Source organism: Pleurodeles waltl, chromosome 9 (assembly GCF_031143425.1).
Source record: "Pleurodeles waltl isolate 20211129_DDA chromosome 9, aPleWal1.hap1.20221129, whole genome shotgun sequence".
Taxonomy (NCBI): Eukaryota; Metazoa; Chordata; class Amphibia; order Caudata; family Salamandridae; genus Pleurodeles; species Pleurodeles waltl.
The window spans coordinates 75,986,242-76,011,205 of record NC_090448.1 but is presented as its reverse complement, the minus strand read 5'-3'; the positions used below and the strand labels follow the sequence as shown (position 1 = coordinate 76,011,205).

Below are 24,964 nucleotides of genomic sequence, written 5' to 3'. Positions count from 1 at the left end.
TAATAGCTGTGGACACACGCACTTGTCTTGACTGATTCTTTTGCAATCATTGTTCCAGAAGTGCCATTAATGGATTGTTGTTTCTAGAGGGAATGCAAGGATGGCAGTCTGCAGCAGAATGATTCCTGTTCTTCCTACCTGAAACAGTAGAACCTTTGGAATTTTAAATGCCATTTGTGCTGAGCTCTTATATTTATTTAGTAGCTATTAAAACGATGACACAATTTATGTAGGCAGGGGAAGGGTGGTGCAAGTACAGCATACATATTAAAAAGGGAAATGTTATCATCCCCACACCACTGCAGCTCATGTTCTTATGAGGTCGGTACTTTTGTTATGGTGATTATGATATTTCATAATATAGATCTGAGTACTGCCTGTAAGAAACTGGCCACTTGCTGCAGTATCCCCCCCCACACACTTTTTGCCTGATATCTGATGCTGGGATCTTGCTAATCAGGCCCCACCACCTGTATTCTTTCCCTAAAACTGTACAATTCTTTCCATAGTTGGCACACCTCTGGCACACAAATAAGTCCATGGTAAAAGGTACCAGTGGTACCAGGGGCCCTGTGCACAGAAATGGTCCCTAAGTTTGCAGCATATATTGTGCCATCTTAAGGGGCCCCTTACCTAGCATATGCACAATGTCCTTGCAGGTTTTGTGTGTTGGTGGGGAGAAAAAGGTAAAGTCGAAATGGCACCCCTCTCAGGGTGACATGCCCACAAACCACTGCCGGTGGCATAGGTAGATAACCCCTGTAGCAGGCCTTACAGCCCTAAGACAGGGTGCACTATACCACAGGTGAGGCCATAGCTGCGTGAGCAATATGCCCCTCCAGTGTCTATCTAAGTCCATTCTTTGATATTGTAAGTGCAGTGTGGCCATATTAAGCACATGGGCTGTGAGTTCGTCATTACGAACTCCACAGCTCTATGATGGCTTCACTGAAGACTGGGAAGTTTGCTATCAAACTTCTCCGCACCATCAACGTACGCTGATGCCAGTGCTTGGATTTATTGTAAACAGCACACAGAGGGCATCTTAGATATGCCCCCTGTATTTTACCCAACCCTCTAGTGTAGGGCTGACTGGTCTGTGCCAGCCTGCCACTGACAGACAAGTTTCTGACCCCATTGGGTGAGAGCCTTTGTGCTCTCTGGGGTCAGGAACAAAGCCTGCTCTGAGTGGAGGTACATCACACCTCCACCCTGCAGGAACTGCAACACTTGACGATCAGCCTCAAAGGCTCAGGCCTCATGTTACAGTGCCTCAGCTAGTGGAGATGCCCGCCCCCCCAGACAAAGGTCACCTTTTGGTAGCAGGTCCGGTGGGAAAATTAGGTAAAAGAAGGAGAACTGACCACTACAGCTAGGACCACCCCTAAAGTGTCCAGAGCTGAAGTGACCCCCTCCTTGCAGAATTCTCCATCTTCTTTTGGAGGAGAGGGACCAATAGGGATAGGAATGTGCCCCCACTCCAAAGGGAGTGGGCACAGGAAGGGTGTATCCACCCTCAGGGACAGTAGCCATTGGCTACTGCCCTCTCACCGCTGTAACACCCCTAAATCCAGATTCCAGAATCCTTGAATCTTACTCACCAGATTCCTGGCGACCTCAAGAAGAAAGAAGAACTGCTAAGCCGACCCCAGCAGTAAAGACTCCAGATGACTACTGACATGACCCCAGCTCTACCGGCCTTTCTGTGGCTTCAAGAATCCTGCTACAACAAGATGACGGATCCTGCAGGACCAGCGACCTTTGCAAACCCTCACAGAACTGCCTGCCCAGCAGAGGACCAAGAACTCCCAAGGACAATGGCCCTGTCCAGAAGAAACCATCAAAAAGGACTTCAGAGGTGCTGGGATCCGCGAGCCCTGCCCATGCTGCACCCAATGCCTACGGCCTTTGTCCAGGTGGCCCACTGGTCCAGAGAGGGTTCCCAGATGATTCCAACCTCGAGTCCACCAGGCCCCGCACCCACCCCCCACTGGATTGACCCCACCTGTCCAACACAACGACACCTGTAGCCTGAATCCTTAGGACCCACCTGACCGCAACTGGATCTGACAAAGATTCCCAATCCCCAAGGAGAGCCCTGTACCTGCAGCCCCCTGGCCTTGGGGAATCCGACCCCCAGTCCAGCAACGTCCCACTGGCATCTTTCCTTCCTGTCCAGCCTTTGGTTTCCCGAAACCAACTACCTGGAAACAGCCTGCAGCATCTTTTACGACCCTTGGGTCCTCCTATTGAAAAGCTTTGGGTTCCCAGCACTGTGTTTGCAACCTGCAGCTGGCCACCCCTGTACCTCTGAGGGTGTGTGTTTGGTGTAGACCTGTGGCCCCACCGACGGTGTTGACCTCAACCCACCAGGCCTGTGTCCTGGAAGTGCGGGTACTTACCTGCAATCTGCTTTCGACCAAGCACTTACATTCCTCATAGGATTTCATTGCAACCCTGATGCCAACGTTGAACTCTACACCCAGCCGGCTCCATGTTGCTGGTGGTGCACTTTTGATGTCAGCCTAAACTTTGACATGTGGACATCTTAACCTCCAAAGACTGGAGTCGTAAGTCATGTACTTAGGTGTTAACTGTGCTAACACTTTCCCCCGCGAAACTCTATTGACTCCTATGAAAAATTTCTCTGTGAAATTGAAAAGTGTTACTTACTTGTAAATTGCTTTATCTGCTAAATCCAAACAAAGTACATTTGATACATATACTTGATAGCTAGTTACAACTGTAGTTACCTTCAATCAAGATCTTCTGGTTCTAGTAATAAAGTAACAACATTTATTTTTGCTACATGACAACAAATGCCCTGGAGTTAGTCATTGAGTGTGTGCCTCATTTCTTGACTGTGTGTATACAACAAATGCTTTGCACAACCCTCTGATAAGCCTAACTGCTCAACCACACTACCACACTACCACAGAAGAGAGCATTAGTATTACCTATTTTAGCATCTGTTAAACCTCTGTGGAATCCCTGAACTCTGTGCACCCTATACCTAATTTTGGTATAGTATATAGAGAGCCAGATTCCTACATTGCCCACTCCCTTTTATCTTTAGCATCATATGTGTGTGCATCACAGTCTGCATCTGTCTGTTAGTACCTTAAATTTTTTGTTGCCTGTATCTATGTGTTGTGTCATGAAGACATTCGGACCCTGCAGTAAGAGTCCTCCTGAAGTCCCTAGCCAGGACAGGGGACACCACTTCCCGCTCAGAGGACTGGGCAGGAAGTGTGAGGAGGAGCATGCATTCCAGCTTAGAAGAAAGCAGGGGACAACATGGGTGGAGACAAGCTATAAGGGAAGTAGAGGAACAGCAATGATGGAGGATTTAAAAAATGAAGAATTTAGTAGCAAGACATCAGTGTCAGTGTATTTATTTACCTTCAAATCCTTACATCAGGACTTGATGTGTGCCGGCCTCTCAGTGTCTTTCAGTTTGTGTCCAAGGGCCTGATTTAGAGGTTGGCAAAGGGGGTTACTCCGACACAAACATGACAGATATCCCATTCGCTGTATTTTGATCCCATCATAGCCTATCGAGATCTTAATACGACGGACGGGTTAAACCGCCCGCTAAATGCTAAATCAGGCCCTAAATCTCTATTTACTATCAGTAGCTTCCTCTGTTTTTCTATGATTTTGCCTGCCAAACTCAGTCTGCTGTCAATAGCTATCTTTATTTTTCTGTGCTTGCATGGGTTCTGCAAGAGAGTTCCAGTTGACCAGTGGCAAATGGTTTGTGTTGACTTCAGACTGCACATATAACACATTGTTATTGAGCACATGCTATTGGAATCCAGTTGCACCACTGAAATGGGGATGTGTGTCTAATGGCTGCATCTGTTGGTTTCAGTTGATTGTGTTTTTTTAACCTGCCAAAATACCCTTTTTCTGCTTCTCATGTATAATTCACTGTACAAAATCTGATGTGCCGCTCATTTACCAATTACAAACAATTTGCAACTGGCTAACTGTTATTCCCACCTTGGACTCTGTCTGTATGACTGTATGTGTTTCCTACGTGGAATTTATATTAAGTTCCTCGAAATTACGCAAAATATGTGAAATGCAAATCCAGCATTTGGCTGTATTTATTTATCATGAAATGCGAACTCAGCCATTTTGGTAACAGGGACATATTTGGTGCTCCAGAAAATAGCTCAGAATTATACATGATGTGAACAGCAGCTGCTTGTCTTCAGACAGTTTGTGATGTTACTGTGCTCCCGCTCTCCCTCAAATTATTGTTATCCGAACACCTCAATTACGAGATATAGTATAATGATGTAATTTCTTGAATTTTGCGTAACAGGCATACAGTCAAATGCCAGAAATTATGCTAGATTACATGCTAGATTAGAACAGCATACAAGAAATGTCTTCTGCTTCTATCCATAAAGAATATCATATTAGATAAGGTAAATGTAAAAGTAAGCCCCACCTTGACTGCTTACTCTGCCTTTCCTTGGAGAATCAACTTTACTATGAGGATAAATTGTTTATTCAAATTAAATCAAATAGTACCCTAAAGCAAGGAACACCAATGCTCATTAGCTGTAACCACAGTGAGGCATATTTACAAGAAAGTGGTGCATCAGTTCTGATGAGCCACTTTTCTTGCGTCATCCCTACCCCACGTAACGACACCATGGTTGCACCGTATTTACAATACGGCCCACCATGGCATCGTTAAGACAATAGTATAAAAAAAATGTAACCTATTGTGGCGCTTTGCTGCACTAGCGTAAAAAAAATCTGAGGCCCATTGATTAAAATAAGCACGTCATTTTAAAAGCTGCTCTGAGCAGGCATTAAAAATGACGGAAAAAATGGCGCAGAGAAATATTGTACATTTCACTGTGCCATTTTATTGGGCCTCCCTTCGTCAGAATGACCACCCTCACATACATTATACCTGGTGCAGGAATGTTGTGGTGCAAGGGGTTACAAAGTGGAGCAATGCAAGCATAGTGCCACTTTGTAAATATGGCGTGGGAGAAAGGCCTCCTTAACATTGCCTTAGCATTAAAAAAATGACTCTAGGGCTGCACAAGGTGGCGCTAGGGGCTTGTAAATATGCCCCATGCACCACAGAGAGGTCTTCTGGACATGTTGTGTTGCAGCTCCAGCCTGGGATAGGCAGGTATTTTTTTGATTTAGGCAACAAAGGTCTGAAATAGAGGACTCTGTTTCATTGTTCATAATATTTTTTTAGTCTTAGCAGTGCTTATCTCTGGCAAACATCCACCTACTTACAGCACTGAGCTTCTGGCAGGGTGAAAGGGCAGGCACTTCCCTGTAACTACTTCTTTTAGCCTGTTCTAATTTTAACCTTCCTAATTATGTCATATGTATTTACAGAATCCACATAGCTATTGACAGCTGCAAAAGGATTACCCCGTCTCACTCAGGCACTCTTTTCCCAGACAGGACTTTTTAGATGCCAGTTGTCTAGGGGACGAATGTCAGACCCGCACTCATATTTACTTAGTTTTCTCTTTATTTACCTCTGTGAATTTCCATGTCAGGCTGTTGCCTTTCATTAAAGCGGATACGTCTGCATGGTCAGTGAGATGAATTGTTCTGATACCCTAGCCCAGTGCTTCCTCAATTTTTTAGAACCACAACCCTATTTGTAGAACAACAAATTTTCTCGACCCACCTACCGTTAATGGACATGAAGCAGGACGATTTTTAAGTATTGTGTGGTAGTGCGCTGTCATTTACACACAGCACATTTTCTATTGAAATGGCCACTAAATTTGCACAGACCTAGGGCCTGATTAACCAAGGTAAATTTACACCATTGTGTAAGTTTACGATTGTTTCCTATTCACGAATGTATTTTACGAGTGGTATCTTTACGACTGTGGAGTCTCCGCACTCTTGGCAGAGACAATGTACATGAAAAGGTAGAACTCTCCTTTCTTTTTATGTGTGTGGTCTGCACCACGAGTGCGGAGACGTCACAGTCATAAAGATACTACTCCTAAATTACCTGTGAATAGGAAAAAATTGTTAACGTACTCAAAAGTGCATATTTACTTCTGTGAATCAAGTCCATACAGTTTACTGGTAAACTATATAGCACACAAATGATAATGTGTGGAAATCGGGTTTCTGTGAATATTTATCTTTTGTACATCACTAAGTAAAGTGTCTTGATTTTTTTTCATCCCAATAAAATCTCTGTTTCCAGCATACTTCAGAATTACAAAAAAGTGCTTCATTTTCACTTTCTAACTGCAGAATAAAACAGTTCATTTACAGATATTAAATTTTGCTGGGTATTGCAAACAAAAGGACAGCCTACAGCTGTTCCCTTCACACACTTGTACTTGGCCAAGATTTTCACATAATTCACTTCGAAAACTTTGCTCATTTTGCAGTCAGAGACAGAAGAGTAAACACCAATCCTCATTTTTAAAAAAAGAAGGGACAGTTTGTCAGAAGACATAGCAGGACATTTGACCTCTGTCTTTGAAGGAACTGCAAATGTGACAAGATAAACAAGAATTTAAATACATATTTAATTACTGCTCGGACTTTCCCAACGCACCAAGCTTGGGTTGCAGCCCACAGGTTGGGAAATGCTGCTGTACCCCATTCACTGCCGTCACAAAGTGGAAAGCCCCCAGGGTGTGGACGAGTTGGTGAAGCAGTGCTTAATTTGAAAATAAAAATGTGCCGGTGCCCAAAGCCCTCCTTTTGAACACGCGGCTGCTGCATTAAAATGTGCGAGCACGAAATATTGAGGCAGCGTAATCCTGAAGCCATCTCGGGCCTCTTCAATCCATTTAAAGCCACTCCCTGCCCCTTCAGCTGGCAGCTTTCTGCTTTCTACCTTAGTGACGCTTTTTCCTTTTTCTCTTCCTCCGTCTTTCCCATATGTGTCTTTTGCTCGCAGCAAATGCTTGAGGCGGAAGAATAAGCCCCGGCCCTCAAAAATAAGTGCAGGTGCTCAGCACCGGAAACAACAAGCACAAATTAAGCACTGTGGTGAAGCACCACGGACATTCCCAATTATCGTTCTCTATAGCAAAATAATGAAATAAAAATTCACGTTTGTCACAAATGTTCTACTACAAACTGGGTTTTGGCGTTCACTTGCATTTCTCTGGTTCTGAGTTACTTTTACCATCGCCCTGCTGTCTGTGCAGTATTATTATCAAACTAGCAGTTCTGCTAAGAGTTTCTCATTTGTTATAACCTTGTTTGAGACATTAGTAAGTATTAATCTACTTAAAACTAATTTTTAAAGACATATGAGCAAAGTATTGAAACAATTGGATGGTAATGTCATCAGCAGTGGTGTAACGAAACTGGAGGGGGAACCCCTGCACAGAACACAGAGGGGGCCCCTCCGGACTCACTCAGACCAGGTGCTGTGCTGAGGGGGCTCTCTGGAGCTAGCACCCCTCCCCCCACAGCCCCACAGGGGCTGCAGGGGTCTTTGTTATGCTTTTATGCTACTGGTTAACAGTGCTATTATTGGAGATATCAGGAGTAATGTCATCAATGATAAACCTTAACACTTCATGAGTGATGTCATACATGAAGCTATAAGCACTGCAGGACTGGGACACAAGCTTTAGTTAGTTTACCTAAACATAACTGCCCAATTTCAATGGTTTTTTGGTTTTATGTTATAACCATAACTTCACTTTAAGTGTGTTTTTTCAATCAAATTGTAAGCCATCTTAAACATACATTAAGGTCTTATAACGAAAGGTAACTATAATTTACCATTATCCTTTGTTTTTTTCAGTCAATTTCAGTTTTTTTATTATATTCTGCATCACACTGTTCCATGCACTAAACCTGTAATTTATGCTAACCCCCACTGCTCACAGACTTCAGTGGTACTCAGCGGGGGTTGGCCACTGGCAGGACCTTTACCCATCCTTCTATGTGTGGTCAGACCACCTGTGCACAGTCTGCACTGCCCTTTGGCTGTGTGCAGTAGGTGATGGACTAAAGGGCTGGGTCAAGCCCTGCTCATGCAGCCAAACCCCATTGTGCAGAAAATATCAGCCATCCACAGTGGGATGAGGAGTAGGGACTTGCGTTCAACCCTCCATGTGCCGTTGACCGCATGACCTGGCTTTAAGGAAAGGCTCTGCACTCAGAACATCACAGCACTAAACCCCACTGTGCACGGCCTCTAGCAGTGCCCAGCATGGTTTGGTCCTGGAACCTGGCACCTGCCCAAGTCTTTCACCCAACATTTCATGAGCAAGCAAATTCTACTGTGGATGGTCTTTGGCACATCTATTTTTTTAAACAAAATTTGGGGATTTGCCGTTTGCAGAGACTAGCCACGAGTTTGAAAGCCCTAGTCGGGTCCTGGTTCTTTGTCGTACCTCCCACAAGAAGCGTGGACGTACTGACCTATTGCATGGCGCGAGGACCTCCGCCAAACATGGGAAAAGGAAACAGGACTTCTTGCTGCAGGTTTGCAGACTTCTGAATAGGTGCTCCAGGAGAGACCCAGGCAAACCTGCAACAAAATATACTTGTATTTTTGTATAAAGTGCTCTGGGTGTGGGGGTTCCTTTGGGATGCCCCACCTATGCGGCTCCTTCTCCCTTTGGCTCTTTTCAATTTATACATCGGGTGACAGAACCAGATCCCTAAGTCCTGTAATGATGCCAGCAAAAGATGTTTCTCTGTCATGGCCAGCCAATCAGAGAGCATCAACTTTTCACACCCAGCTTTGGATTCATACACCAGAAATCGATATACGGAGAAAACGTCCATTATCCAATCAGGATTGAATATTTTTCAAATTTGGACTTGTAGGAGTTGCAAGAACACAGGTTTGTGGACCTTCCCACATCAAAGGTGCAATATATCTATAATTCAACCTTTTTATGCCCAAATTAAAACAATTATTGAAGACTAGTAGTTTCTGAAAACGTTTGCTGCCTGCGTTTAGTACTGTATTCCACCTTCCCACTCTTTCCACTGCATCACTGCACTCTTCCTTTCTTTCAAAGGAGAACTGAATAAGTTTCTTTTATAGTGAACATTTCTACCTCAAATTTGGTCTCTTTGTGGTGACTCGGCCTCAAAACATAAAGTAAAAAAAACATTGCTAGTACTAGTACGACTACAGCGTCTAGCTTCTATACACATTATGTATGTACATGTATTTAGACCTTTGTTTCATTGCTCTTTATACATTACATGTATATTACTTTTGCTGTGTGCCCTGTGTGTCTCTGCCATTTGATACTATTGTTTAAGTATTGCATCCCTTGTAACAAAATATTATTTTGTATATAAGGCACTCTGATACTTTCAGGGCTTGTACATACTCTTAAAAACCACCAAATAAATACATTGACTTATGTTTCATAAACAAATAAAATGCGCTTAAAATCGAGAATTCAAAAGAAAGAATGTTTCCAAAATAAAACCAAATAAACCCTGAAATTGAAAAAAAAGCAGGTGCTTAACTACACAATCCATGACTCACAACCCCAACATGAAAACTATAACTTGCCATCAAATGCACTGCTTATAACCACCGAATACTTACTACAGTAAAACACAGAAATTAACAATCCAACGCCATTTAATAATTACACACATCCATTCAAACAAAAGATCCATAAAATGGTGACAGCCGTTGTGCTAATGGTAAGGTGATATTTAATGCCACACGTTGATGTCCACTATGTAATTAGTAATGTCATCTGCCACATCTTGTGTGAGGTAGTGAGCATTTGGTGTGGAGGTGTGATTTTCATTTTGGGGTCACACTAAGCAGTCATCAGTAAAAATGAGTTATGACGAAGGTCCATATCTTTCAAATTATTGGTCACAAATTGGCAGGAAATTTAGCACAAACATTTTGCAACCGGTCTTTCATTTTGCGATGCAGCATATATACTATAAGGTTGCATAGTATAATGTTGAGTCACAGGCGGTTGCAGAACGAGCTGCCTAATGAATATTAACTAGGCAGGTTGTTATTTGCAATCCCCCTATGATTGGCTAGAAACTCATAAATGGTGACCTGCAAGGAGCACCAGTTCACCATTCCTGTATTTATTTTCCCAAATGGAAACATTTTTATTTTTATTAAAAACAGTTCATCTTCCTTAATGGAACTGGTGCTGCATTATAAAAAAAGGTGTTCCTTTTGGAAGAATACTGGCGGGAGCTAGCAGTGGCATATGGATCACTTCCAATTCCCTATGACCGCCAACACAATTCACAAAGGGGATGGTGTTTCAAAGGGACAACTTTTAGTTTGTGAATCAGTTACTATCTCCTTTTTTCAGCCTCAGACTTTGTGATTTTGTCTTGCAAGGTATGCAACGGCAAATAGCTTTGTACGTCTGGCCCAGGTTCATGTTCTTTAGCTGGTCCCAGATCTTCCCATGTCTTCAGAATAATTGCAGATGAAGTTCCAAAGCTGATTTGATACCCTTCTCCCCCTTCTCCTCAGACATATGAATATCACTGGTCAGCGTTACAACCATCTTGCCCAAAAGCAGCTTCAAAATAGTGGGGCATTGGCCTATGTACTTTTCCAGCTTTATAACTGCAACTGGGCATGCATGTTTGACCTCCCAGGATTGCACCTGATATATGGCATAGTCACCAGTATAATTGCTGACTGTGGCATAGGAAAGCACCACATCTAAGCCTCATTTGGTCTAATATTGCTCATCTATATTACTTGTGCTGGGTTCACAAGTACAGCTATCTCAAGAAGCCAATCTACCTGATCAAAGATCAGTTTGTGCATACCAACTAGAACTATCACTTTAATTCCGCTGTCTATCCTCATAAATAAAAAAAAATGCTCTTAATTCACTGCACATCCGAGAATCACCCACCCTCTACACTGAAAATCCTGAATTCTGGAGAAATTACTATATACAGAGGAGAATCCTCTGGTAGAATATCCTCCATCATATTTTCTGTATGGTGGAGGAAATCAGTGCCATGCAATCATTATGTGGCATCCTGTCCTCATGCCACCAATCTTGCCAACATAGTTTTACTGTTCAAGAGGGTTGTGTGTCTAGTCCCCTCATGAGTGTTTTACATTGTGTGGAAGTGCCTGTACTGACATAGATTTACAACCAAACTGACCATCCTTTTATCACGGGTGACTGCCTTCTCCATGATTAGGTCAGTACACAACCACCCACTGGTAGCAGACGACTGCTCCATAATATAAGAGCTATGTGTGAGATAGTACTTGGATACATGAGAAGCATGCTTCCCTTGTTTACTCCCCCTTCCATGTATGTAGCCCAGTTATTAATTTGAGCTGGTGGTTTCCGGTGCGGGCACAGGCTTTTATTTTTCAGGGCCGGCACTTATTTTTCTACCTCAGACTTTTACTGTGAGCAAAAGCCTCATATGGGAAAGACGGACGTTTTAAAAAACGAAGAAGCTTCCCAAAGGGAGAAGGTAGAAAGCTGCAAAAGTCAACTGAAAGGGCAGGGAGTGGTTGTAAATGGATTAAAGAGGTCGGAGATTGCTTCAGGATTATGCTGCCTCAGTGTTCTGTGCTTGCACATTTAATTGCAGCAGTCATTTCATAGGTTTAGAGATAGATAGATGGCTTAAGTTATGTGTCACCCATGATCAGTTCTCACCTTCCTCCCAACTACAGCACCTATAAACCAAGTATGAGTGTCAGATTTGGATTCACATCATCTTCAATGGATCAGGTAGGTTAATTATGTCCAACCTTACTGGATCAAGCCAGTTTAAGCAGGTCTGTGGTGGGCCATAGCGGTGAAACCTGCAGAAAAAAACTGTGGTCAAATATATCACCACTACAACATGTCTACACAAAGGAGATTTACTACCTGCCCACCATCCTGCATCCTGGGTCTTTATCTGCCCCAGAAACACGAACCCAGCAATAGATCCTGATTGGTTCGTAGATTATCTGGCTCCAGAACTTCTATCTTTGGACTCTAGGAGCTGCCTGCCATCCTCAAGCAAATCAGAGTGCCAGTGAACCTTTGGAAGCCGTTTGCCCTGGCACTGTACAACACTTAGAAGACATATATTTTGAGATGGTTGGTTCCCCCATTAGTGTAGGGACAACTTTGAATCTGGCTGGCTAGTGATTACAGCTTGTTGCTTTGAGTCAATTGACCTCTTCTCTTGAAGAGGCTCTGTATAACTAAATTAGGAAAGACTAGGCGGAGGCACGGTAATGTGCCTGCCTCCCATTAAGAAGTGGGGATTATAATTCAGAACTAAGGGCAAATCCTCTGTAGCTGTAACTGAAAAGAGAAGGGTGTAGATTGGAGTTCTAAAATCATGCCTTAAACTCAAGTCTAGATGAACAGGCTCAGCTCCTTCACATTTTGTCATAAGTAAGTTTGAGCTGCAATGTATTGCTATGATCAAGAGACATGTTGCTCCTGTACAGTCTAGCCCAAGAGTGCTGAATCTGCCACATCTCAACACATTTTCCTGATAGAGAGAATGAAGCGTAGTCAACAGGTAAGGGAGGGGGAGTGAAGAACCTGATGGGTTGCCCAAATCTTATGCCCCTCTGAGCTGTTTCTAGCCCCCTTAACTTCAAGAGCTGCAGCTAGGAGTGCAGGTACTCTGGTCATTTCTCTTGGCCTGGAGCTTTGCTAACTCCAAGCTGCCCCAACTGCACTGCTCCCCTGAAAATGCATCACACATGTGTCTGATTGGGCTACTTGTTCTGGTCACCTTCCCAGCTTGCTTGCTGCTGACTGTAAGACTTCTACACCCATTCCTTTCAGTCTTTGGGCTTGTTCACCCAGTAAGAATACCTATGCTGTCTAAACTCAACTACTGCAGCTCCATTGTGGTGTAGTGCATCACCAGAGATCCCCTATCCTTACATGGACTGTGAGTGTTGGATCCGCATTGTCCCCCCTAAAATCCTTGCGCTGCATTTTGTGCATCCTGGGAAACATGTAAAACTCTCACTGCAATAACTGCAAATTATTAACCCTGCACCTACAGCAGATGTAATGTTTTGGCTTCTAACTAACTTATCTTCTAAGGCTATCTCCCAGAACATAACCCTTTGAGGTGCTCTTATATACTCATAGTTCATTGACAGTGAATTAGATAAGAGAATGTGGGGCTCATTTTGTGTGTGGCGATCTATAAACTGACACCCTCACAATGGCAGTCTGGACTGCCGCCAATGTGGTGATCCGACCGCCACATTACAATTCTGGCAGTCGGACTGCCAGGGAATCACCAGCTCCCCCAGGATCTTGGATCCCAGCAGTCTGGAGGGGGCAGAGATCCTAATCTGCCAGGGCAGCACTGCAAGCAGTGCATTACCACGATGAAAAGGCTGGTGGAGAATGAGGTGCAGGGGTACACAGGGGGGGGGCCTGCACTGCCTATGTACTTGGCATGGGCAGTGCAGGCCCCCAACCTGCCCAGCTCTGTCGCAATATTCACTGTGTGCTTTGCAGACAGTGAACATTGGAAGGGTGCTGGTGCACCCTGCAGGCGACAGCATTTTCACCGGCTCGATTACGAGCCAGGGACAATGCTGTAGCCTGTGTCCCGCTAGGCCAGCAGGTGGAAACTTAGGTTTCCGCCCTCTAGCCTAGCCGGAAACCCACAATAACTTCAACAAGGAGGTTGCTGTGTAGGAGGCGGCCACCCTGTCGGGATTTTGGGGGATGGAGTTTTCTGTCCACCAAACTCGTAATGACCCCCTGTGTGCTATAAATACCATACGTAGTACGCACTTATACTTTGCAGAAAAAAGCTGTGTTTTGTTTTAAACAATTTAGCATTCCCACGTTATAACTGCAGGCTGAATCTAAGTTTCTGTCTCTTAGCCATCATGCAGCCATCATTCAGGTAAGCATTTACTGTTTGACCTTGATAACCTATGAACGTCAAAGCCTAATAAGTACTTGGTGGTTATTATCTGGTTCTGTGGCCACAGGGTCAATAACACTATCCAGAGACTCTGGAAGACTTCCTTGGAAAACATGCATAAAAGGCAGCTAGTGGCATTATTTCACCACATCAAAGTGACCGTTGGAGTGACACCACATAATCCTTTACTCTGATGATTTCACAGGGAAATGGTATCCTAAATGATGTTGCAATACTTTTTCAGTGTCTGCCATGAAATACAGTTACGTGTTGTTGGACCTGGCCCTTTTTGCAGGGTCATCTCCAAACTTTTTTCCTTCCGCCTCCTGTTTTTCTAGCCCCTTTTTGTTGGCTTTAGGACTCTGGGCACTTTACCACTGCTAATCAGTGCTAAAGTGCATGTGCTCTCTCCCCCATAACTTGGTATAGTTGTTTTACACCTGTTTGGATTTTTTAATTTACCTGTAAGCCCCTTGTAAAGTGGTATACGATATACTCAGGGCCTGTAAATTAAATGTTACTAGTGGACCTTCAGCACAGTTTGCACCACCCACAGAAGTAGCCTTTCAAACCTGCTTCAGGCCTGCCACTCTACGGCCTGTGTCTGCAGTTTACTGCCACACTGACTTGGCAAGCCAAACCACTTGCCAAGGCCTAAACTCCCTTTTTACTACACCTAAGACACCCCCAAGGTAGGCCCTAGATATCCCTATGGGCAGGGTTCTGTGTGTGTAGGACAAGTCTTTATGTGTTCCATGTCCTAGTAGTGACTAACAGCCTATTAAGTTTCACACTACTGTGAGTGCTGCTCCTCTAACAGTATTGCATTGAAAATGCCATGACATATGTCTCAGTGGCATCTTCTGATCTGTGAGGAATAGCGTGGGCATGTTTAGAATGTTTGAAATGGTAGCGAGAAATCCTGCTTACTGGTGTAGGTGAATTTTGTATTACTATTTTAGAAATGCACTTTTGGACATTTCCCTGTGCTTATAACTCTAGTGCTTTGCATCCTGACTCCAGTCCATATCTGGGGTATACTGACAGCTGGGCTTTGTGCTTATTTTCCAGACAGCCATTACACAGGGAGGGTGGAGGTGTAACAGGATTACATCTACATATTGAGTTGTCTTCCTCGGCTGGAGAGGGAGAGGTTGGGCACACTTACGTTTGTATAGGCTGTGTCCTGCCCTCACACTAAGAGCTTATTTACCCCCTACTGATGTCTGGAGACAGAGCTGGGGCTAAAGGGGGGTGTTTTGCTTTTCTAAAGCTTCTTTGAAGTGCCCCCTGAGATCAAAGAGAAAATGAGTATAAGTACAGGGGTTGTTTTTAGACACTGTGTGGAGTTGTACAAAGATGCTGCTGGAAGGGACTGTGATTGCCATTAGAATTGACCTGCTTGTTGTGCTGACCTGCGGCCTGCTGGATCACCAGAAGGACTGCCACTGGATTGCTAGGACCCTCATGTGCTAGTCTGCCCACATCCTACTTTGGGGCCACAGTTATCTCCCAGGGGCCAGCATAGGATTATGCAGTTACCAAATGCTGCTGCTGGCCCTGCTATTGTAGTGCTTGGCAAAGTGCTATAACCTTTATTGAAGCACTCTATGGGTGCTGAGAGATCACTTCAGGTTGCTCCTTGATGGCCCCCAGTGCCTGGAGAGCGCTGCCCCTATTGCCTCTATAGAGCGCTCTGACCACTACAGCCCCAGGGACAGTGCAGTGACAGCTTTCCCCCCCTTAGTGGAGAGGCGTGGGGGAAGAAGGAATCCTGCAGTGGCCTCCAAAGGTTCCCTACGAACGTAGACGAGGCTCCCTCCATCGGTGCACCCAGGACACAAGCAGGCACTTGATTTTGAAGCGGAAGCTCCACTCAGGTCATTCTCGCCTCTGGAGACCTGAAGCTGAGGAAACTTTGTGCCGGCTGGGTGTTCTTCTGCCCAGAGTCGCTGCCTCTAATCTGGACGCCGAAGATGAGTTGCCGGGCCACCTAGTCAAATTCAGAGCAGCAGTCCGGGAGGCCCTGGAGGGCTTGATATGTGCTGTTGATTTACTGCAGCGTAGTAACGAGTCATGAAGGTTGACACAGACGGCTGCCTTTTGTTCTCCCACGCAGTGCAACTAACGAGGTCTCCCCACTTGCTGGGACAGCATATGTGCCCCCCTTCTTCCTGATGGCATACCTTTGGAGGGCATTTACCAAACCACTGACAGGACGGGAAGGAAACCCTCGACAGAGGTCCGCTCCTGCTGATCCGTTCATTATGTTTGCACTATGATGGTTTGACAACTACCTGCTGGCAGAATGTTGCAGATTTATGTTGTGTTGGTCTACAGCCTTTGATGTTTAAGCAATAAAGTTTATTTTTATATAGCCTATCGTGAAGTCTCTTTTTGCAGTGCATTTATTGTGTCACTGGGTTGTGTGTGTGTGTTGTGCAAATGCTTTACACATTGCCTGTGGGATAAGCCTGACTGCTCTGGCCAAAGCTACCAAGGGGGTGAGCAGGGGTTATCTTAGGTGTGTAGCTCCCTCGCTCCGACTAGAATGGTGGTTATTGCCTGGCTGAGGTGCCTACCCTAGCCAACCAGGAACCCCATTTCTAGCATGTGTCTGTAGATTTCCAGTTCAGATCCTGCAGCACAAAGCAAGGGGCTGAATTAAATAAACTGCACTGGGACAGAAATTGCGCAAAAATGTCTTTTTCACCTCTTAGATGTTTGCACAATGTGGAATGTAGCAAATTGTTTGCACAAAACGGTGCTGTGTTGGCTGTTGCTTGAGTGCGAACAGAGCAATCTGAGGGGCTTATTTACAAACCCCTTGCGACGCCGGTGCGTCACTTTTCCATTATGTAAAGTGGCACATCAGTGGCACAAGAGGCTTGTAAATAAGCCCCTGAATTTGCAGTTTGTCTTGAGAGTACATTTTAAGGAATACAACAAAGACATATCTCTCTATTTTTAAAACATCGAATATTAAGCCAAGGGCCTCATTTACATCGTCTTGAAGCAGGGCAGCGCCGCAAACCTTCTTGCTGCTCTGCCCTGCATCAAAACAAAAGGGCAAGAATACGCTGTATCTACAAGATACAGCGCATTCCTGTCCTTTTCCCCTGTGCTGGCACACAAATGTCACCCATACACCAACGCAGGCACCCTTGCACCATGGGAAGATATTTATCTCTGTTGCGTCACTCTTACTGGGATGGCGTAGGTTTTTGACGCATTCCCATGTTTGCAAAACCTTGTAAATCTGGGAATGTGTCAAACTCCATGGATGTTATGTGGGAACACCCATGGAAACGCCTCCCTGACGCACAGTAAGGTAACGCAGCACCTTGCGCTACAGTGCCTTACTCCATATCTACAAGGCCGTGAGAAGCCTTGTAGATATGAGTCAGCAGTCTGCGCCACCTGTGCGTCAAAAAAAGTGTTGTGCCTGCGGCACAGGCTGCTTATAAATAAGCCCCTAAGTTTGTCACAAAACCACCACAGTGCTTATTTTTTTATGAATGCACCCAGAATAGAGATTGAAGTCTGCTTCATTTAAAATAAAAATAAAAAATTCCTTATTTTTAAAATAGTAATAATTTATTAACAACCCGTGTTTTCCCCATTTGTCTCGCAATGTGTCAGTGGCGTAGCGTGGGTTGTCAGCACCCGGGGCAAGGCAAGTAATTTGCGCCCCGTAACCCGGGGCAAGGCAAGTAATTTGCGCCCCCTAAACCGTGGATTTTAGCACTCGAGTCTCTTCCAAGATGTTGTGCCCGGTGCGGCCGGACCCCCCCTGCACCCCCACGCTACGCCACTGCAATGTGTTCCATCCACTTTTTTACAGCTGGGCAAATGTGTATGAATAGGAGCTAGAACTAACCCATTTCCCACTGTGCAAGCATAAAAAAGGTGCAAACATGCATTTGCTCCTTTTCGTATCTGTGTAGTAGTTATGTAGCTGGTCCCAGGTCCCGATCTGTAGAAAATAATTCAAAATTGATTGGACTATCTTTGGTAATTGATAAAAACCAGCACTCCTGTTGCAGACTTGTGTCCTCCCACTTCTGCATCACTCAAATACTTGAGCGATTATAAAACGTCGCGTAGGAGGAGCAGCAATAAACTGTTTTCATTTTGGGAGGCCGAGGTCTTTGCGGCATATGATGAGTGCGATAAAGGCCGCCGCAGAGCTGAGAAGCAGGCACGTGTCGCGGTTCGTTTATCTGCACTCGACTGGCAAAAGCTTTTTGGTTTTGTTAGCGCCGTGACAGTAGCACAATTTATTTCAGCCGCATTGCTCGTTGGCTTGGCAGCATGCCGGTTTGTTGACGCCGAGAATACGCTTGGCATTTAGTCACTGGCTGCCTGATGGGAGAAAATGGCTCTTAAAATAGACCCAATCCAGGTCTGAAGTGAGCGAGCGGTGAGTGGGCGAGGGACGCTTGCTGTCTGTATTACAGATACGATATGCAATGAGGGTCTATTTAATTTATCACGTAGAAGCTTACCTTACTTATGAAAGTGACCTTAGAAGAAATCTCTAGCTAATCAAATTACCACTCACCATTATGAAAATCGCGATTCCCAAAAATCCATCCTATTTTTTTGTTAAAAGAATAGTTTGTATGTCCTACCTGGAATGTTGCAGTAACGAGATCCACCACGTTCGTTATTGAAGAGGTAAAGTCCCACATTTATCAAGGTTTTGCTAAATCTAAATGAGATTTACCCAGGCATGCAAGGCAACCTTGTGTGACCCTGCATGGCTTTATAAATCTAGAATAATGCAAGGCGCTCTAAATCACTGTCTTGCATTACTCTGAGGCAGGGAGGTGTGCCGTGGATGGAGCGTGGGTGGTCCCACGCATTTACCCTTGAATTTTGACAAATTTCCAGATTTGCCAACACCGGTAGACCTGGGAATGTGTCAGAATTGTATGCATCCCCACCAGAGGCGCAACGAGGAGAAATATCTTCTTTTCCCCCTCAAGGTTTCCTCTTTCTAAGTGGGCTGCATTGTGCAGCCCACTTATAAAGAGAAAAATGTCTTTGAGGATTGTTATTGTGCAAGGACGGTGTCTTTTCCTGCACAAAAACAATCCACCCCACAATGCATGCACTTTTGCACCATGATACACGGGTGCAAGTGTTGGCACTAGGCATCAGTTTGTGTGCCAGCGCAGGCAGAGAGCATGGATATGCTAAAAAATGTTAAATACAACACATTGCTGCCCTCTCCTTTTCACACAGAACAGCAAGGTGGATTGCTGTGTTGAGTTGAGTGAATTATTGATAAACATGGGTCAAAATATCTTGCACCAATCCTTTAGTTTGTTGGACTCTGGAACTCTGCAGGAGTAGGGGAGAGAGGGCAAGAGCCCATAGACCCTAATGATGGCTTGCCTGTAAAGTGCACTAAGATAGAGCTTTCTGAAGGTTGCCAAAGTGACTTTGCGTTCAGCTCTCAAATGTCCCTTAGCAGTCCCTTGCTACACTCTGTCATCTGCATGAATGAACTCTATCCTGGTACTGTGGATGATCATCTGTAAACAGAGTGCCTCTTGATGCCCCCTCAGGTCGGAATATGGTGCTCTATAAATATCTTTTCAGAGTTTGTCAGTGGTTGCTAAGGCAACGCACATCATAAAGTGAACAAATAGGAGATGGGCACACAGGAGTTTATCAATAAAGGGCTTTCTGTAGCCTGCTTCTAGGTGTTACCAGCTACTCAATGAAAAGGCTACTACCAGTGCTTAATTTGTAAATAAAAAGGTGCCGGTACTCAAAGCTCTCCTCTTAAACATGCAGCTGCTGCAATTAAAAGTATGAGCACATAATACTGAGGCAGCGTAATCCTGAAGCCATCTTGGGCCTCTTCAGTCCATTTATAGCCACTCCCTGCCCCTTCAGCTCACTCTTGTAGCTTCCCGCTTTTCCCCTTCCTGACGCTTTTTCGTTTTTCTCTTCCTCTGTCTTTCTCATGTGTCTTTTGCTTGCAGCAAATGCTTGAGACAGAAAACTAAGCGCCGGCCCTCAAAAATAAGTGCCAGTGCTCAGCACCGGAAACAACCAGCACAAATTAAGCACTGGCTGCTACAGGAGACGAGGTCTCAAAAGATCACAGCTCCCATGAAGTGTTGTGACATGGATACTATAGTTTTTTGCATAACAGTATAGACATACTTTACCATAGTATTTTTTAGTATGTTCTATACTCCAAAAGTGGGTGGTCGTTATTCAAATCCTATGTACAGCTTAGTGAGTTTTCATGACACCTGTGTCGCCTGGTGAATTGTGGTAGAGGCAGTGGGGCCAACATTTGCTCAGTTCATCCAGTCAGATGTCCCTTGCAGCATGGGGTCAGATATGTGTTTTGATAGCACTACACTCATTCTCTGTTTCCAGACCTTTCAAGTCTCAGGGCCAGTCTTTTGGAATTCAGGAAAGGTGATGACATGGAAGAGCAATATCCACTGAACTTCCCCACTGCCACTCACAGCAGAGAAAACATAACGACAGCCACACAACCACATCATTACCTTTCCTTGATTTCCGAAGTCTTGCCCTGAGAAAGAATGATCTGTTAGAAGGCACATGTTGCCATCAAAAACATAAAGATTCTACCAATCTGGACTCTGCAGTCAGCAGGAAAGTTCCTACTACTGTGCAAGACTCTTTGTTTTTCCATTTTTTTAAATATATTTGCCAGATTTACAATCTGGCAAACATTGAAAAAAATGTGCAAAGAAGCAAGTCATCAGGCTTCGCAAGTTTGCACAGTCCTAATCCTTGGCCACATGACCTCCCTGTGTAACATATTAAGGCTCATATTTATGAAAAATGCCGCACGTCATTTTTCTTAACACGAGCTAACACAGCTAACACCATTCCCTAACGCAATCCGTGCACCATATTTAAGAAATGACGCACGATGGTACTAAAGAATGGTTAGCGTGTCAAAAAACTACGCTAGCCGGTGATGCATGGCGTTAGGGGAAAAGGCGCTAGTGGGGAAAAAAGACGGTAGGCTGATTAGCAGCAAAATACCTGCCGCAGGCCAGACTAGCGTCATTTTTTGATGCACAAGCAGCCAAAAATGACTCCTGTCCAAGTATAGACAGGAGTCATTACCACAACCCCAATGCACACCACAGAGCACCAGTGTCCCCAGGGCAAATCCAACATACCCAGTGCCAGCAAGAGGGCCTCATGTAAGGGGCCTCCAGTGGCACACCACACACATACACTTACCTGTGAGGGGCTCCACCCTCCAGTAGTGTCCCTATGGTGTGGGTGGTGGTGATGGTGGGGATTGGGGTGGACATCCATGTGCCCATTCCATGGTGTTTCCCCATGAAAATAAGCCTACCAGCACTTTAACTAATGCTCCATTACTTAGGTCTGCCTCCTTGATGCACGTCGTTTCAGCGTCCGGAGTTAAATATGGTGCTGGGGGGCTAGCGTCATGTTTAGGAAGGGAATGCCTACCTTGCATCTCACTGTCTCAATGAGATGCAAGGTGGGTAGGTGCTATCCTAAAAATGACGCCAACTCCAATATTTTGATGCTGGACGAGTCTAGCGTAAAAAAATTGTTAGCACCGCTCCAGTGTAAAAAAAGTGACGCTAAGGTGACACTAACGTTCCATAAATATGGGCCAGAACCTCCTTTATGTATATCCAAACCTTCAGCTTCAGTGTATATTGTGCCTAGACTTGACTTCTGTTTTTTTGTTGTATTCCTGTGCTCCATCCTACACTTAATATCTCATGTTTTTCTCTGTCTCCCCAGGTGGATTTTGAAGATGTTATCGCTGAGCCCGAAGGCACCTACAGCCTGGATGGTGTCTGGAAGGCCAGTTTCACCACTTTCACAGTCACCAAGTACTGGTGCTACCGTCTGCTCTCGACTATCTTTGGCATCCCCCTCGCTATTATTTGGGGCATCCTATTTGCCCTTATATCTTTCTGTCACATCTGGGCGGTGGTGCCTTGCATCAAGAGTTACCTGATTGAAATTCAGTGTGTAGGACGGATCTACTCGCTCTGCATCCACACCTTCTGTGACCCTCTCTACGAAGCACTAGGAAAGGTCTTCAACAATGTGAAAGTAACAATGCGCAAGGAGCCTTAGTCCGACCCTACAAAGAATCCCACTCTGAGGATAACACCATCTCCCCCAGCAATCAACCCCTTCCACAGAAACTGGTGGCATCCATTTTTGGGCACAAAAAACTACCATCAAAGAAGGATCCAAACTTGACCACATACATACATACTTCAAGAGCAATAGGTTTGGGAAAATGTCTGGTATGTCTGTAAGACTGGTAACCAACCTTCCTCCCTGCAAGTAATCACCATACCAGGGTTTGAACCTGAGAATTTTTCTCAAATTAACCTACATGGCTTCCCAGTACCTCTAGGATTGTAATTTGTCCAGATGTTCTTTGTGTTTTGGTCAGGTTTGCAGCAATGTGGAGACATTCACTTGATATCAGTCAGCAAATAAGCACAAAATCATCCAGACAGGAACTTGTCCCAGTCTTTATAAATGTTTTTAGGAGGGGCGCTTTTGCAGAGAAAAAACGTAGCACCATGTTACTCATTTAATTTCCTGTATATTGTTAGATGTTGTTCTCCAAGAACGAAAACATAGTCTGAATGTAAGTGCTGCATACTAATCTTTTACACATGTCTTGTTGGACCCACTTTCAGAGGTTGCCACAGTGCACCAGGCCAACTTTCCTTATTCACAGCGCATTACTAGGAAGGTCTTTTGTTATATTCTGGTTCTACAAGAAAGGGAGGGATGCACAATTTTCAGGTACATATGTTCCCATTTTGGTTGAAATGTCCACATGTCAAGACTACTCAATGGTATTGATCCAAACTGGAGTTAGATCACCATCCCTTTAAATTAGTAGGTTTGATATTACCACAAATTAGTAAGACTAGTTATTGAGGAAAACATTTTTGTTAAAGGATAATGTACTAGAACAGGCCACCCAAAGAGCCATAAATAAATGCTAACGTTTTAAAATGCTGCCTTTCTCTGTTGTCTGCTTCTCAAATACAGGAGTGAACTATGTGATTACCACTTTGTGTTCTCTAGAATTGTGTGTCCCAACTTTGGTGCTTTTCCTTGACTACAGTATAGGATTGACATTTAAGAAAATGTTTAATTGTATGTAAAGATGTCATGTTTACTTCTAATAAACGTTTCTGTAGCCAATGTCAAAAGGTGTAGAGTACCATATCTACTCTAAGTGCCTGTAAACATGTATTTATTTATTATTTATTTAGGAATTGTGTATAGTGACAAACAACATCTTTTTCACTTCAAAGCACAAAAGATGCAAACCTTTACAGAATGGCAGGAAGTACAGGAGCTTGAGTGGTGCCATTTGTGAGAACTGGTCTCTGTCATTATGCATGGTGAAGTAGATGTCTAGTTGAAGGGTGAATAACTAGATTTTCTGGAGTGTTTTTTAATTGACGCTAATTTCAATTAGAGAATGGCTATGGACAGTTGGAGCTCTAGATATCTGGGCTTTGTGGATGTACCTCTATGTTTCAGTCTTTTGAAGGATCGCTGTTGGTTTACACAAGTGGCAGCTGATCTCCAGTTCACAGTAAAGATGTTAGGCATTTTCCCCACTAAGGTGTATGGATAATTTAGAAAGGTTTACATTTGACTAAAAGCGAATGAATTCCCTTCAGAGGTGGAGGTGGGACACGGTCACTAATGTCTACAAATCTTGGTGTTGTCCACATAGATTTATGCAGTGCACTTAGTCCTAAATAGTACTTTTTTGGTTTATTTTTAGAAGAACATTCAAATCATATTTATGTCTGTCTTATATGGCTTAAATATTTTTTAAAGGTTTTTACGATCAAATATGTGACCATCAGCCAACTCTCTCCCATCCTTCACTGCAAGACCACTCACTGCATAAGCTAAACCTACCCAAGAGTGACCCCATTTAATTTCCCCCACTGCAACTTAAATAGTAAATTCCATTTTCTCCCCTTTTTGACTCTGATTTCCCCACCAATTGTGCCCAGATTCTCTGAATCCATTTTGGTAACATGTCCATGGGATGGACAATGTGGGTTTGGCAAGGTGTATACAATTTAGAGATGCCTTTTTGAGTGCTTATCAATTTGAGTTGAATTCTTCAGTTGGCATCAGACGTGGTTGGACACTCTGCTCCTATATTGCTCTAAATCTATTAGTGAGATTTGGCCATTTTAACCGAACATTTCAGCTGAAGTGGTGAATGTCCAAATTATAGTTTCAGAAATATTGTGTTGCAACAATATTATGTCCAAAATATCAAGGAACAAAATATAGAAGGTAAGAATATTGTTTTGTCTATTCCTATAATATCGTTTTTAGGTCAAGCCTACTAGACAACACATGCACTCTTTGCTGTGGGGAATATTGTGGCTTTCCAACAACATAGAGGTTCTTTACTTACTATTGGTTGGCTTTCCTTGTAACTCTCATTTGTCTGCTTTGAATTCATGCTACAGCTTGTCTAGCTTGTGTTTGACCCTCCCATGGAGCATTGCCTATTTGCAGTCTAATTGATTGTCTGGTGTCTCTGTTTCCAGTGCTTGATTTTCAAGCACTACATTTTTGTGCTGAGCACTCCACCAGAGTGCATATGCTGTTTCCCTTGTGGACTTCCCCCCCTCTGCTTTGCTCTTTGTCATTCATACTTCTTCCTGTTGATTTTAGCAATGTACATCTCCCCCACCTACACCTTCCATGTTGCTCTTGAGTTCATGCCCCCATCTCCAAAAGCTGCTGCCAAGCACAGGCTACCTGAAAATGGCAATCCTGACACAGGGTAAGTTGGTAAATACAAATTTGTATTTTATAAAACGTTTTCAAGAACTTAGTATTATTGCATTTTCTGACAAAAACCTGTCCCTTCATTAGTTTATAAATCATCAACCGGCTGAATGCTGACACCAAAAGAGCTCATTGGCTATTGAAATAGCAGCAACCACAAACAGGTTATATCAAAGTTTTTATTTAACAAGCATGCTATTAGTAGAATCAG

At 44.0% G+C, this 24,964-nt stretch overlaps 1 protein-coding gene across 1 annotated transcript in view; it reads left to right on the top strand.

The window, feature by feature from the left end:
* CAV3 (caveolin 3) overlaps positions 1–22,935 on the top strand; it is a 41,182-nt gene extending 18,247 nt beyond the window's left edge. Inside the window, exon 2 of the mRNA XM_069206338.1 lies at positions 21,685–22,935. Within this exon, the coding sequence (XP_069062439.1) occupies positions 21,685–22,026 (342 nt within the window). The 3' untranslated portion in view covers positions 22,027–22,935. The remainder of the gene's footprint in view (positions 1–21,684) is intronic.
* Positions 22,936–24,964: the final 2,029 nt, after the last annotated feature.